At 33.9% G+C, this 16,028-nt stretch overlaps 2 protein-coding genes across 3 annotated transcripts in view; one reads left to right on the forward strand and one right to left on the reverse strand.

The window, feature by feature from the left end:
* Window positions 1-8: 8 nt before the first annotated feature.
* Window positions 9-3,330, reverse strand: LOC116347624 (the record flags this gene model as incomplete). Its single annotated transcript, XM_031778304.1, has 14 exons — window positions 3,224-3,330; window positions 2,999-3,123; window positions 2,889-2,929; window positions 2,678-2,830; window positions 2,502-2,610; window positions 2,241-2,434; window positions 2,044-2,159; window positions 1,857-1,884; window positions 1,401-1,792; window positions 1,156-1,336; window positions 977-1,095; window positions 776-800; window positions 348-710; window positions 9-278 (listed from the first exon to the last, which is right to left on the reverse strand). Coding segments are annotated over exons 1-14 (2,167 nt in total), but the record flags the coding sequence as incomplete, so codon positions are not given.
* Window positions 3,331-6,158: 2,828 nt separating this feature from the next.
* The window catches only part of LOC116347614 (cadherin-87A), a 127,499-nt gene continuing 117,629 nt past the window's right edge, over window positions 6,159-16,028 (forward strand). Inside the window, exons 1-2 of one of the 2 annotated variants that reach the window (XM_031778290.1) lie at window positions 6,159-7,894; window positions 7,984-8,160. The gene's annotated coding sequence lies outside the window, so the exon portion shown is untranslated. Of the gene's footprint in view, window positions 8,161-16,028 lie in introns of both variants that reach the window. The other variant, XM_031778289.1, reaches the window with a different exon arrangement.

Genomic DNA, 16,028 nt, shown 5'->3' on the forward strand with positions numbered 1-16,028 from the left:
ATCAATACCTCCCGCACACCCAGATCCTATGGTTTCATCCCCACTATGCATTTCAAGACAAAACTGTCGATCTTCTTCCAGCCACGGATAATCGTTGTTCTTCTCCCAATACAGACTTCGACATTCGTCAATTTTTTTGTTAAAATATCGTAGATAGCCAATAGAATGTCCAAATACGGTCACTTTATCGTCCGCACCAATAACGTACTTTTTGTCAACCATATCAATTTTGCAAATCTTTGAATCAAACTTCAACGCTTTCTTCAGTAAAATCACAGCTATTGTTTGAATAAAAATTATACATTAATCAATTGAACATATGATTGTGTGATAATATTTTCTCTTGCCTATGTCATTAATATAAGTTTGATCTTTGCTGTAATTCGGATGTACGATGATTTCTTGTTTGCTAACGTTCACGGTGATATATTGTTTATCTGTATCTATTGTACCAAGTTCCAAAGTCACTGAGTATTTGTTCTGCACGCAATGGGCCGCGGCCAATACTTTGTTATTCGCTATGATCGTGGCAGAACACAAATATCGACTACCGTTACTATCTTCTTGGTATAAAAGTCCAGCCGTGTACTTATGGTCTGTGATATTAAGAACCAAATGGCTTTCAGTTCTCGTTTGACTACTTGAGCCCGTCGTTTGTCTACTCGGAACACTTGCTTGACGGCTTGATGCGTCTGCTTGTCTAGATTCAACTGTTCAAATGAATAAGTTCACGTCACTGAAAGTTTCAACAAAAGTAAAGAAAAAGATTAATTACCATTGGATCTGCCTGGACGGAACACCTATGAATAAGAAAAAAGATTATCAATTCACTGATAAGTTCAAGCGTTCGAACATGCATGGGCACAAATCGTCCAAGCCGAGAGTTGAGTATTCTCTCAAATTGGTAGGTTTTTTGATGGGCGCTGTTCCCATGTATGGTCTTAAAAAACAAAAATTCTGTTTGTAATCAATTTACCCTGGGATTATCGATGAATGCACGATGGTATCCAGTAACTGAAGTACAAACATGGGTCATTTCATTCATTGAATATGAAATGATGCCAAGAAACTTTTTCGTTTCCGAAATGATCACTCCTATAAAATGAACGCAACTGCAGTAATTGTTTCATATTTAATTACGGATTTGGATTATACCTCCGGCATATTTTTTATTTGTATTTTCATTCACCATAAGACAGAATTGTTTATCTCTCTCTAAATTGGCAGATCCAGAATGTCCATCTCGACATACTTCAAAGTCTGCCATCGTAGAATTAATGTATCTCAAATGAGTGTCGAAATAATTCCGACTTTGGCTGTTGGATTCCGAATATCCCTATTTTTTAACAGAGTTATGCATGAATCGTTTTAAAATTGCATTAAAAATAGAATCAACGAACCAATATTTGTACATTCTCGCCTGGTTTTGCCACATAGTTCGTTGGAACCATCTCTATTTTATCGATTTTTGAACCGAATTTTAATGGAGACCTAAGAATAATAAGGGCAATATCATTTTGCCAAGCCGAATCACCTTTGCTATACTCTGGATGAATGAATATTTCTCCTTCACTAATGTCAATGCTATGAAATGGTTCATCCGTATTTACAGTAGCGATAGCCAAAGTAATGGCACCTTTTGAATATAAGCAATGAGCAGCAGTAAGTATCTTAACATTTGATAAAATAGCCGCCCCGCATGTATCAGTGTTGACTTGCGAGCTAATGGTAGTATTTTTCTTATTCTTATACATGACTACAGCCATGTACTTATGATCTTCAATTTCGTGAACTGTCAATAGAAAAGGATAGATGCAATTATTACTTTTTTGGATATTTGTTTCAATGATAAAAACCTAGTCCGTTGCTGCTTCCACGATATTTCTAATGACATTCACCATTGTAAGTAAGAAAAAAGTTAGACAGACTATTTTGTCCAGTGTATTACTATTATTATAAATTCATTTATCCACAAAAATCTAACATTAAGTAAACAGGTCTTGCAATTGGATATCAGGCCGAACATTGACAAATTGTACTTACTCTAGGATTCGAGATAAAGTTCCGATATCCACCGATTAACCCAAACACTTCAGCCAACCCCTCCCTATCATAGGAAACTATACCGAGATATTTCTTATCCCTTGTCACAGCGGGGCCTATTGAAAAAATCGTATTTTAAAAAAACCCATCATGAAAACAAAAGTCTCATTTATGAACTCAAATGATATTTTACATACTACCAGAGTCTCCTTTGTTACTTAAGTGAACCTTTCCATGCTTCAAGCTAACACAAAAATATAGTTGTTTCGCTAAAATATCTCTTCCATACGTTGCTTTGCATCTTTCGAAGTTCGCAATTGTTGAATTAACATGCCGTAAATGATATTTATATGGTTTGACTATACGGCCAGGTTCTTCAGATTCTGTATATCTGAAAAAAAAAAAAATATTCATGTTCTATGAAATTCAGTTGGAAATTTAGCATTCAACCAATTCACCCCAACACGGTAACATGGTCTCCCGGATTCGGCATATAACCTTCATCAACCATTTCAACCTTATCTACTCTGGAGCTGAATTTTAACGGAGTCCGAAGATTAATCACAGCTGTTTTAAATAAAAATTATGCATCAATCAATTGAAAATAGGATTGAGTGATATTATTTTTTCTTGCCTATGTCATTTGCAAGGTGTCCATCGATAGCATATTCCGGATGTAGTACGACATCTTCATCTCTTGTAAAGTTTAATGCTTGATAAGTTTCATTTATGTTTAATGTACCGGCTATTACTGAAATCGTATTCGATTTGTTGTATATGCAGTGCGCTAAAATTGAAAGATGCAATATGTTTTATTGTGAATATTACAGACTAATATGAGTTACCTGCCGTTACTACTTTCCACGGCGATACAATCGCACCACCACTATATCAATCGTTATAATAATTCCATTACTAGTCATACAAACTATTAAATATCGTTAGTAATAGTTACCAATAATAATAGCGATATGTAGAGTTTTCGTAGTACCAAAGTCCAACCATGAAATTGTAATCCTCGATTCTATCTACTAAAGAGCCATAAACAATTGCTTGCACAAGTACATCAACTCTTGACGGCTTAAAAATACAAATAGGGAAAGGTATGAAAACATTGGATTTTTCTTTTGGATAAGAGATCACCACGTCGATATGTAATTAACACAAAAAAGTCACTTACAAAATATTTCGTTGATATAACCAGAGCGAAAAACACGGTAAGTAATTTCATTATTCCAATTAAAATAGCCGAGATAGTGACAGAATTTTGATACTGTTGGTTTCGATTGAAATTTTATAAATGAGAAAGTGGTACAGCCTTTTATTTTATAAATGAGAAAGAATGTATTCACTCACAATATCGATACTGTCTAACAGAAGTTCGCTTCCGCAAGTAAATTTTTCGGTGAATAATTATAAATAATTTTCATCTCCATTATGATGTTAATTATTCATTTATTGTTCCCCTATCCTACCAAAACAACATTTTTATTTGAAAAAGTGGCAAAAAATTTATGATAATTTGATTCCATTCATTTAAAAATTCAATATTATTTGCCAAATGTCAATTAATTATATGATGAAAATTCGAATTATTCAAAATGATGAATATACATTTTTAATGGCTGACAATTCCGTTTTAATTAAACTTCATTTGTCTTCTGACACGCTTATACGTAGGCGACTATTTAAGTTTCTTCAATATGTATGTTTTAGTATTGCCCGATGCAAACCATTGTCATATTCGTTAAGTTTAACATTTTGTAGCATAAACGTTCTCAGAACGTTTTGTCATTCGATCGTTATTTGTATTGTTTACCGTAACATGTAAATTGCGTCTCAGCCAAAAAATGAATTTTACTCGTGAAAATTTTCGAGCTATTATTTTTTTCCACTTTCGATTGGGTGTATCACAACAACAGTGTTTTGATCAACTTCATTTGGCCTTTGGCGATGAAGTACCAAGTCTTCGGACAATTTATAATTGGTACAACGAATTCAAGCGCGGTCACCTATCGCTCATCGACGAGTTCCGCGAAGGTCGTCCAAAATCAGTTGTTGTACCAGAAAACATCGATGCTGTCAGAAATATGATAATGGAAGATCGTCATGTAACATATCACGAGATTGAGGCATCCCTGGGCATTAGTGCGACCAGCGTATTTAAGATTTTACATGAACATTTAGCTGTCAGAAAGATTTGCTCTCGTTGGATACCACATAATTTGACAATCGCTCAAAAAAAGGCTCGTGTCGATTGGTGTAAACAAATGCTCAAGAAATTCAATCGTGGTGTTTCAAAATCCGTGTATTTTATCGTCACTGGTGACGAATCATGGATCTACGCGTATGAGCCCGAAACTAAACAGCAGTCGACTGTATGGGTCTTTCAAAGTGAAGATAACCCAACAAAAGTTGTTCGAGCTCGAAGTGTTGCGAAGCAAATGGTCGCCTGTTTTTTCGCGATAAGTGGTCATGTGGCAACAGTTCCACTAGAGGCTCGTAAGACCGTCAATTCTGATTGGTACACCACCATTTGTTTGCCCGAAGTGTTTGATGAAATAAGAAAAAACAACCGCCGTCGCAAAATAATTCTTCATCATGATAATGCGAGCTCTCACACATCTCATCAAACAGTCGATTATTTGACCGGTCAAAAGATCGATTTAATGGGTCATCCGCCGTACAGTCCTGATTTGGCACCCAACGATTTCTTTTTATTCCCGAGCGTGAAGAATAAACTGCGTGGTCAACGATTTTCATCGCCCGAAGAAGCAGTTGATGCGTTCAAAACACACGTTTTGGAGATATCACTTTCGGAGTGGCATGAATGCTATGACAAATGGTTCGAGCGAATGCAAAAGTGTATTGATCATCATGGCGAATATTTTGAAAAACAATAAAACCATTTTCGATGAAACCCCATTGTCTTATATATGTTTTTGAAAAAACTTAAATAGTGACCCTCGTATTATATTATTATCCAAATGCTTGAATTTTAAGATCTAATAATATTCAATCCAAGATCTATGCAGTAAGTATACAAACATGTGATCAAAATATAAGCAAAAAATGTTTTCCAGATGCTCTAAAAAAGCAAAATTTGTTGTAGTATTCCTTAGACTAAGATGCGTCAAATGAACTTGAATAAATAAATATATACGTGTGTTTCGTTCAAGTCAATTTGAGTACGTTTATTAAATTAAATTAAAAGCATGGAAAGTGTTTCATTCTGCGCTGATGTCAGTAATTATCCGATAATTAAAGAACCACACTTTGCATCCAAAATGCGCATAAGTTGTGTTAAAAATTTCAGACTCACACTTTTGCACAACGAAATCCCATATCCGTTTGGTAAATTTTCAGTTTTCTTTTTTTTCTATACAAAAGTGACTTTTCTTCAGATTCTTGCAAAAAGTTTAGATAAGATGGAGACAATTTTGGAATTTTTCTCCTTTTCCCAGTATGAATGGTACATCTTTTCCCGACATCGACCAAAGATTTGACAATTCATCCATTAATTCGACATAAGCACGACAAAGCAACGCAAGCGAAGAAATGAATAAAAGAAACAAAAGGTAAACAAATGTTGCGCTGTTGCCATTGCTGTTGTTAACTTAAAGTCGTTAGCATTTACGGCACTTATACAAGCGACTCTGTATACATACACACTACATACGTTTTTGTAGCGTAGCCGATATCTTCAGAACGTACGTACGACGCTTGTACATTGAGTTTAAGTGAGGTCGTTGCGATTCGCCCGAAAATTATTTACCTTTTTCCAAATAAAAAAATCATTTCTATTTGAATTTTGAATAAATTTTACACAATTTCAACTATTGTGTGCACCCAATCAATTCGATACGAAACAGACCATATTCAGAATAAACGAACAATTAATATGGAAATCGCACATGTGTTGAGCACCATCAACAGCAGCACACAATGGCACATTATGTGAGTGTCTTTATATAGTTTGTAGTGTTTGTACGAAGAATGGTAGGAAGTAAAAGAACGAAGAAGCATTTCTGTTGAGGCGAATGCGCCGCCGGTTCATGACATCGAAAGAAAGAGAGAAAGACATGATCAAGTTAGTTTTTACCTGGTGTTACAAGTGAACGGAACCACATGTTCGTTCTCTCGTCTTGATTTTGACATTTTTTTTTGTGGGCAAAAAGAAGCCAAAAAAAGTGCAAGCATATAACTTGGTAATTTGCTTTGATTTTTTTGTATGGAACGAGTTGAATTTTAAAAATATATCCAGATATTGCAAGAAGGCGAGACAGACTCTGACAGTTGTTTATGTAACAAACAAATCGGGAAGTGTTGTTTCATTCCGTGAAATTTAAACTCGAATATTGCAACAACTGAACACTCAACTTAACCGCAAATGATTGAAATCCGTGAAAACTACGGACAACAATTATTTTACAGTGAAATTTGACGTTGAGATTTAAAAATAGCGCTGAATTTCAACGTTAAAATATCAAAATCTCACTTAATAACACCGTATAAAGTAAAAGAGCAACGAAAAAGAAAACTTGAAATAGCAATAAAACCGAAGAAAAATTGTACATAGATTTGGCCAGAGTTCGTTTGCATATTGAAAGACTATAATCACGAATTGACGGGACAGAAGCAGAAAAACAAAAAACACGACGCAGTACACGAACCCGATCACCAAACATAGATACATGGTGTATGTTTCATCTTACGGTCATGGTGTAGTTCGATAAAACAAAAAAAAAAACTTTTTACTTGAACTGAAAAACTTTACAACCAAAAGGTGCTGTACAACCAAAAGAAATTGTAAGAATTGTGTGCAAGAGACTTAAAGTCGACTATAATTACCGTATCGAAGAATAAAAGCAGTGATATCAACAAAGTAAATTGTGTATTTGTGTTAAAACATTCTTGCGCCGTTCTATTTTCTGTGACGGTATTTGTTTAGTCTTCTCTTAGCGTGTGGATTCTTTCATTTTCGTTCGCTTTCCCGCTGTTCGATCAGAGAAAACGCTAGAATTATCACACATATTGCACATTCACATAAACACGTTCGAACTGCTCTCTGCAGAAGTTTATTGACGTCGTGAGGAAGCTGTGGCATTTATGTGCAAAATGCTTATGACATAACAAGAAAAATATGATACAGTGAAATTTGTTCTAAAGAAACCAAATTTTCGATGTGAAAACTTTTGTATCAAGTTTTAATTTTTTATGTAAATTGAATGAGCATATCGTTACATACGTTTATGTGAATTGTCTTCGATGATGAGAATTTTTGTTGCAGACGAAACGTAATCAATCGACGAATGAGCGAGAGAAAAAAAACCTTGGAGAGAATTGCATGAGAACGGCAACAAAATAGACGGACGTGCGTTCTTTTATAACAAGAATAAAGAACGACCTCATGTACTTACGTGTGCCACATTAAACTTGTTGTGAAACAGGAGTGTATATGTTGTGAATTTTTTGTTCCTCGCAATATATTCCGTTCGGTTAGTGGGCTCCTATTGAAGAGTTCGTTATCTGGCATCAAGTTTAGAAACGAATGAAAGAAGCGAAAAAAAAACAACAAATTCTCATTTGCCAGTTTGTGCTATCCAAAGTTTTCTTGTTTAGTGTTTCTTTTGATCGAAATTGGTTCGCCAGTTTGTGTGTGTTTTCTTCTTGTTTCCAACGTGAGCGAAAACAAAGTCAATTTTATTTGCCAATCTCGTTTTGTGAGAGCGCTTGATCTGAATATTTTACCATTTTTCGTGTTTTGCCAATCAAGGTGCATCATGTCTGAGTGGATGGCGTAAAATTTTATTGAGACGAAGCGCAGGAAAAAGACGACGTTTCATGTGAAGTAAAAAGAAAAAAATTGTCTATATATATCATATAAGTATGATGCATATAAAGTTTTAACGTGATTGAGTATTTCATTTATTATTATAGTGTAACTTTAAGAGAATCTTCCGTGACATTTAAAGCATAGATTGAGAGAGAGAGAGAGAGAGGGAAAAAAAAAGTCGACGAGAAGAAGAAGAAAACAAGTTTGTAACATCCGTAACAACAATATAAGCAAAGAAGTGTGAAGAAAGACAGGCAATATCGTGCGTTGCACAAAGAAAGGTAAGTCCAATCCATTCTCATTACCTAATTAACATTAGCCGGTGTATGTTGGCGTGCATATACACTCACACTCATGGGTAACCATATCGCGATGAGTATGTGTGCGGCGTTGTAAGTCGCATCGGAACTTATGCGATACAATTTGACTCGATGAGCGTCTTATTTTATGATCGTTCGCAAGAAAAGACGTAATTTATAGAGGATTGAGTTATTTTATAACCAAACGTAACAAGCATTTCAGTTGAACTGAAACGCAAACGAGCGACTCTCATCTCTTGGATAGATGGTTTTTTTTTTCTTTCTCTCTTTTGCCATAGCAATAAATTGTTGTTGTTTACTGTGAAGTTCTACAGATATTCAATTTGATGATGGTTTTTTTTATATAATTCGGTACGCTGTGCATACTTGTTGGGGGTCATGTCTTTGTTTTGCTATGAAACAAAATAGCGATAGCATAGAATATCTAAGCGAACAACAAGACATTTTGCCAATACAATCACACCATCCAATCAATATTACCACACACTGAAAATTAACATTTCTCAATGGAACAATGGTATTTTTCCAAGCATTTCATACATTCTATCGCAATGAAAATAATACAGACACATAAACAGCGAGACATTTTGCTAGCTATAGTCTATGTGCTTCTGTCAAAACAATGGATTCTGTGTTATTTGTATGCTGGGTGTTAGTTTTTTTTTGTGAGCTCTGATTTAGATACTTCGACTTGATTTTCCCATTAGACATTGTTCTATTGGGTTTTGGTGTTTCAATGTTGCAATTGAGTTGTTTGCAGTGTTGCAATGATTACCACAAAACTTGGATTGAATAAACTGTTCTCCACAGCAGTAGACAGACACAATTTCATTCGCCCATTCAATGGATCGCATTCATGGTGAACCATTTTACGCATCAATCGATATAAAATTATTTTAATTATGCCATGACATGTATCTTTCAAACCATTTGTGTGTGTGTTGATTTTCAAGTGTGTGTACTTCGAAGTATGTGGACCACTTGAATTTCGTCTAAGTTGATGAAATCGAGCAAAAAACGCCAATTAAATGACATCAATATATAATGTATTGACTCTTCTACGTGTCTTGTTAGCGCCCTCAATCGCCTTAAGATATTTTCGGCATAATTTGACTCCAACACTAAATCGGTCTCGAAATTCAATTCAATTGGCTTCATTTGCTGTGGCACTTCTTGCCATTCAAACAAGCATAACGGTATTTTGATCGCATCAAAAGATGTTCGACAACAATCAAAGAAAGTCATGAGACAATGGGACAGATAGAGAGAGAAAGATGACTGCTTGAAAGCCATGATGCGATTTTCGATCCGAGCGGCTGCTATTTTGCATTATAAATCGTATCCATTTCTCCATTTTCGAGATAAATTATCTGTATCTGTAATATGATATAGTGTGACGGTATATTTGATGTAATATAATGGCGAGCGTGCAAAAAGTGGAAAACAATAGCGGCGGCAGCAAAGAAGGCAACGACGACGACGTCATACAAAACAAAAATATTGAATTAAATGGTAGCGTTGAAAAACAATAACGAAAAAAAAAACAGAGCATAAATGAACCAAACACAAAAGCATCATTTCCTTTAGCTTAGCTGATTTTTACAATCGAGAAGCTACAAAAGTATCGCTTTTTTGTGCATGTGATCAATTTTTTTTTCGCTTCTGGCATAATTGCTTTGATGCTTAATACATAAGCTGCTAATGAAAGTTGCTGCCTTTCCGTATTGTATATGCTTTTTTTGCACTCGATTTGCACGTTTCAAGAGAGTTTTGCACGGTATAGTGAAACAAATCCCTTAATCGAGACTTGTCTATTCTATTTTCTAATGCGGTGAAAAATAAATAACAGAAAAAAATTCGACCGAACATAAAATGGTAAAACAGCGGAAAATATTGTTTTCCTCAATTCGAAAATGGTACTTGTGTCGGCTTATGCTACATAATTTCTGGTTTTATTGTTTGGTTTATTTCACATGTAAAACGGCTTTTAGTCTTCCAGTACAACACTCGTGTCTATATAAATATATATGTGTTTAATGTGCAATTCTCGTAAATCACATGAGTTTTTTTGTACATTGACAGTTCTGTAGAATAATACGGCGCACCAATTGTTTCATTTTGCCTCTCATTTTTTGTACCTTCATTGTGTTTTTGCTAATAGCCTGAAATTGCGAAAACTTTTATTTAAACAAGAAACGTAAACAAGTCGGAAAACTACTTCAGAATCCGTACATTACATAGAATCTGTTACACACAAACATTCATTAAATGGAATAAATCCACATAACTGTTGTTTGCCATACTCACGTAATATATGTGTGTGTACATTTAACGTGCGTTCATTCAGTACCATATGAACGTATTTAAATCAGAACAGATTCTGGAGATCACGATAGAGAGAAAATCAAAAAACATCACTCGGCGATAAAATGAAATGCGCTCGAAGCCATCCATTTAGGTTAATATCAACGAGCTCAACTTTCGTCTGCCTTTAAATTGAATCATTTAAAAGTGTGAAGAAGAAAAACACCTCGTTAGGAATGAGATATACAAAAAATAAACTGTGTCCAAACAGAAAATTAATTAAAAATCTCATGAAATTGTTTCAAATTGATTACTCGCTCATTTTTCAACGAAACTAAATTAATTGCTACGGACAAATTAACCTTTCTCTTCGGCAAACTCTTTTTTGTCTGTTACTTTCCAGCTTCGATCTCATTGAATATATTGCATGAGTCAAATTGTTTTTGCCAAAGATTTTAATCGACAAAGAAATTTGTAAGTTTTTTTTCTTGCTCGCCGCCATTCTGAGTAGTTTTTTCCCCACTGTGTGTGCAACATAATAATAATGATCAATTTGTAAGGTCAAGCGTTCATGCATGCATGATTAACTGTTTTTTATTGTTTTACAAGTGCGGTTTTTCTTTCTGCACACATACAAATTGACCAATTCGTTCGAAATGCTTACTTTTTATGCATCATTCCACATGTATAAAGACATGATTCTATTCTAAATGATGATTGTTCATGCATGAACGTTGAATTTATTCTTTCTCCAATTTTCTGAAGCTCTTTCTTTTTTATATTTAAACTCATTTTCATTCATCATTTCGAATCGTGAAAGACGTCGAGAAAAAGAGGTGTTATTTCCGTTTCAGCATTTATTCCATGGGTTTTGTTTTCTTCGAACAATTCGTGATTTCAATTTGCATAAAATTGTTTAAGTATTTAAAAATTCATTATAAATATTAATAATTACAATATACATGCGCACGGTTCCGTGATCGTTTCTTTTATTACACATTTGGCTTCCTGCGATGCACACTTGTGATGATTCCATAAATATTTTGATGTTAAATGCCAGTGGGAATTTATTTTGTGAAACAACCGAGTCGAATGTGTAAAACGATTTTATATGGACTTGTGAAACGAAATATAAAATGATTTTTTAATAATGTATTTTCACCTCATTTGGAATAAAAGAATATATAAAAAAAATGTGTGACTCCATTTCACAAGTGAAATGTCTACAATTAAATGAAATCACGAAATTTTCTCACTTTTGAAATACATCACATCTCCGAGACGTTCCCCGTTAAATATCAATTACAATTTTACCAATCGTACATTTCATATAAACAATAGTAGTCTCACTTTTACTCGACGAACATTTCACATATTTCATTTATTATCTTTAATTAAATTAATGAAGTTATAAGGAAACCAACGGCATTATGCGTATCATGATTTTATCGGCTAAAAACCTCATTCACATCATTATATTCGCATTTCAATTCTCAGTAAAATGCAAACATTGCGACAAATTTGCAGAGAGAAAAACACTCATCAAAATTATTTATATAAAAAAAAAGATTCGTGCGGTTTTATTGCATTTGTTTAATGCACACTTTTCCCATGGATAAAACATTTGATACAGAGTTATAATTGCTAAACTGGAAAATAATTCTCCGACTGAAAACAGATTCGTTTCTTCTTTTTCGCAATGCAACTGTTTTCTATCTTTTTTTTACTGAATAGGAGTTCGCATTCATTAAATTTAGATTTTAGTGCAAATGCAACAAAGTAATCTCATCTAGAGTTTTGTGGTTTTGTACAAACAGTGTATTCAACTTTGTCACACACATTTGCCGAAAATTAAACGTACTGTTTTGTTTGCTCTCTTTGATGACTCTGTTGAGGTTTTTCATTTCAAGTGAACCAAGGTAAATTTTAACGGAAAACAGATTTATATCAAATGTGCCTGAAACAACATTTCCACGAAATTTATTCTCGTCGATGACAATGGCCATCTCGTTACTTTTTTCGCTAGAACTAATTAATTTTTGAATTTCATCATTGAAGCTATTTATCAACAAAAAAAATGCATATGTAATTGAGATAAAATCAAATGAATGAACATGCGCTTGAACTGTGATGGTTTTTTAAAATGCATTTATCACGTCGAAGCCAATGGGCTATACTATATGATTTCAGTGATAAAAATAACAGATTGCAACATGGAATGAAGCCATCGGGAACGCTGGGAAAAAATGTACTATCAATCAAATATGTCAATGAGTTTGCTGAAAAGCGCTTTCCGCATCGAATGTGTGGTTGAGCATATTTTCTGAATTCAGTCAATATCCGATGGGGCTAGAGATACCCCTCGAAAAAGTTCTGTTGTTGGTTTCAGAGCGAAAGAGTTCCAGATCGGAGATATTCAATTAAAAAGCAATAATGACACAATGTGACTGAACACACGAGAGCAAGGAAAACCTCATGTGCCAAACAGCTGGAATTTTTTTCCGAAAAACAAAAAACAAAGCGGCAGACCATTCATCCCCTCATCAAACATCAAGAGTATATTTATTCACACATTTTCAACACGGTGCATGTGCTGATTATATCAGTTATCGCATTCAAATGTGACACATGAGCGGAACTCGCTTTTTTTTTAAATAAAATTCCCATAATGATATAATCGTCATTTGCATTTTAATGAATATATTACAATGTGTGTATATCATCTTTTACCAGCCGTTGTCACTACCACCGCAAATGCCAACGTGAACACTGCCTCCATCACCCTCTATCGCATCCATTCAATTTAATATTCGCTATTGTCCATATTTTTGAACCCTGTTTGTGTGTTTGTGTATTGTAATCAATAATCAATTTGAATTTTCAATTCGTAAAAGTGGACATTTTTTCGCACGAACGGTCTCGCTTTGTGTGCGAGGCATAAAAACAAACACTCACAACGAACATTGATAAAATAATATCAATGGCCAGCACTTTCGGCGATATATATTGTTAAATTGTAATTTGCAAATGGAACCGACAATTTATGTGTCGACCAAAAGCAGTCGATATGTCGTGCAGCAAAACTGCAACGAAATTAAAATGCATTAAAATGTAGATTCGACCGATTGCATCACACATATTTTGAACATATTTTTAATTACAAGTAAAAGTATGCAGCAGCAAAGCGTCTTGCTGGTAAAAAAGCGTACATTTTTTGTTGTGTGAATCCATTTGAATATCGTATAGCTATTGAGAGTTAAGTGTAGCCTTTTTGTCGTTGTTGGACGACCCGCGATGCCATTTTTAATTATATCGCCTTTATAAATGGCGACAGCTTCACAGCCTTAAATCATCCTGATATTATTGCAATCCGTTGAATTAAAGTGAAAAATGTACAGAATGAACAGTGAACATTGTCCATTGCGGTTGAATGTAAACAATCGATGAATAATAGTGTATGAAAAGTGAGAAAAAAAGCTCTAAAGCTGTACACATTCCAACCTCACAAACAATATGGGAAAAAACCATTGCAAATTAATTGTGATATTTGTGAACAAATGCTTTAAAACCAGTTCACCGAACCAATTACACACATTCAAATAATGCATAAACCGACCAATACAGCATGCCAATTGAAACTTCTGTTTTTTGGAATATAAATTTTTATAATGATTCAATTGAAAGGGGGAATCCAACGAGATTGAATATCCATTTTGTCCATGATTTAATCAAAAGCTACTCGCTTGTTTGGAAATTCTAATTTTGCAATTAAAAAGTTTGCGCCAAGTTTTTCGTTCAAGTGTTGTTTTTCCGATGTAGTACGCAATTTTTTTTTAAAGTTTCGCAACTATTTTTTATCCTTTGTTCGAAAACTTTTCGTTCTTCTTAAGCAAGTAAGTGAGTAAGTAAATAAGTAAGTTACTTGTTTACCAATAAAGTGATTGCTCCCAATCAATCATTACTCGAGATAAAAATTCAGTTGGAATTTTTATGCGAACTGAAATGAAAATAAATATAATCGAAAAGAAACTTGTACTTGAGCAAAAGTTTGACCCATAAAAATAATTTTAGAAAATACAGTCGAGCACTACACGTATAAATCATAGATTGTCTGTCATAAAAATGGATTCAAGAAAGTACCGTTGCAATCACATTCCAGCGCAGATAGAATGATCGTCGAATTTTAAATAAAAATGCAAGAGTGAATGGATTTGATTCAAGTACGCGATAAAGAAGTTGCAATGTGATTGTAAGAATGGACAGATGCAACATGGGATAGTTGATCCTATTCGATTTGCATTGGTGTCATGGCAATTTCGATAATAATGGTATTCAAGAATGATGGAAAATGCCAGCGATATCACGAATTCTTCATTTTTATCTTTTCAATATTTTGCGAAGTATTTTTCAACTTGTACAAACCAATTTGAAATAGAGTTAATACTTTCGACATGGAATACTATGTCTTGTAATTACCTTGAAAGAGTCAATACTGTCTGTTATATTTAAGGTTTTGCTGTGTGTGCGAATTCTGTGCTTATTTGTGGTATCATTCGAGTCGATTTTATAATGAACAAATTTTATTTTTCCACAAAAAAAGAGAGATAATTAAGTCAAGTGAGAAAAATTGGATTTATTGTCATAAATTAATATATCAATTTCGAACACTTTTTATTTTCATCAAGTTTGATAAAAAAAAAAACGGATGATAAATCTTCTATGAGATCTGAATCCATCTTTTTAATTACTCTCTTTTTGATTTTTGCTTTTTTGTGGATTTTTTTGATGATTTATTTGAAGAACTCATTTTCCTTTGATTTGAGCGCATTTCGCCTGTTTCAGTTCATATTAAAATTTCTTCAATAAATATTTCCAAATTTAAACTTACACGACCTCGTGACGAAGGGAGATATTGTACTGCTAGTGATTTTAACTAATTGTTAGTAACAATGGAATTATTTTTAATAAAAATAAAACAAAAAATTGTTTTCACTTCATTTCAGCGCCTGACATCAGCTTCCTTAAGCTGATTCAGCTTGCTGAAAATATCTTAATATTATGTCTGATATGAACAGATAATTTAAGAATTGTTCTTATGATTCTTATTTTTTTCTTCTGCGGAATAAAAAAATTGCACAAAAACATATGTTTTATTAGACATTTCTTCAAGGCGTGCGTGAAATATCTTAATGAAAATAAAAGGGTGAGACAAATTAAAATAATAAATTTTGATCGTGAATGTGATAGTGAATGATGTGAATTTTGATGTCATCCACTGAATGATGGATGGACACATGGTGGTTGCCTGATAAATCGTCCAAGCCAGCCTCGCTCGCCGACAGAAATCGGATTGAATGAATTTTTGAAATGAAAAAGTTCACGAAAATTGTTGCTGCAATCAGATCCAGAGTGGATAAGATGTTCATCGAATTTCAAATAAAAATGCAAAAGCGAATGAGTTTGATTTAAGTACGCAATAAAGAAGTTGCAATGTGATTGAAAAATGGACAATCGCACTGCTATAT

Source organism: Contarinia nasturtii, unplaced genomic scaffold (assembly GCF_009176525.2).
Source record: "Contarinia nasturtii isolate CC-2019 unplaced genomic scaffold, AAFC_CNas_1.1 Cnas_scaffold_1964, whole genome shotgun sequence".
NCBI classification, from domain to species: domain Eukaryota; kingdom Metazoa; phylum Arthropoda; class Insecta; order Diptera; family Cecidomyiidae; genus Contarinia; species Contarinia nasturtii.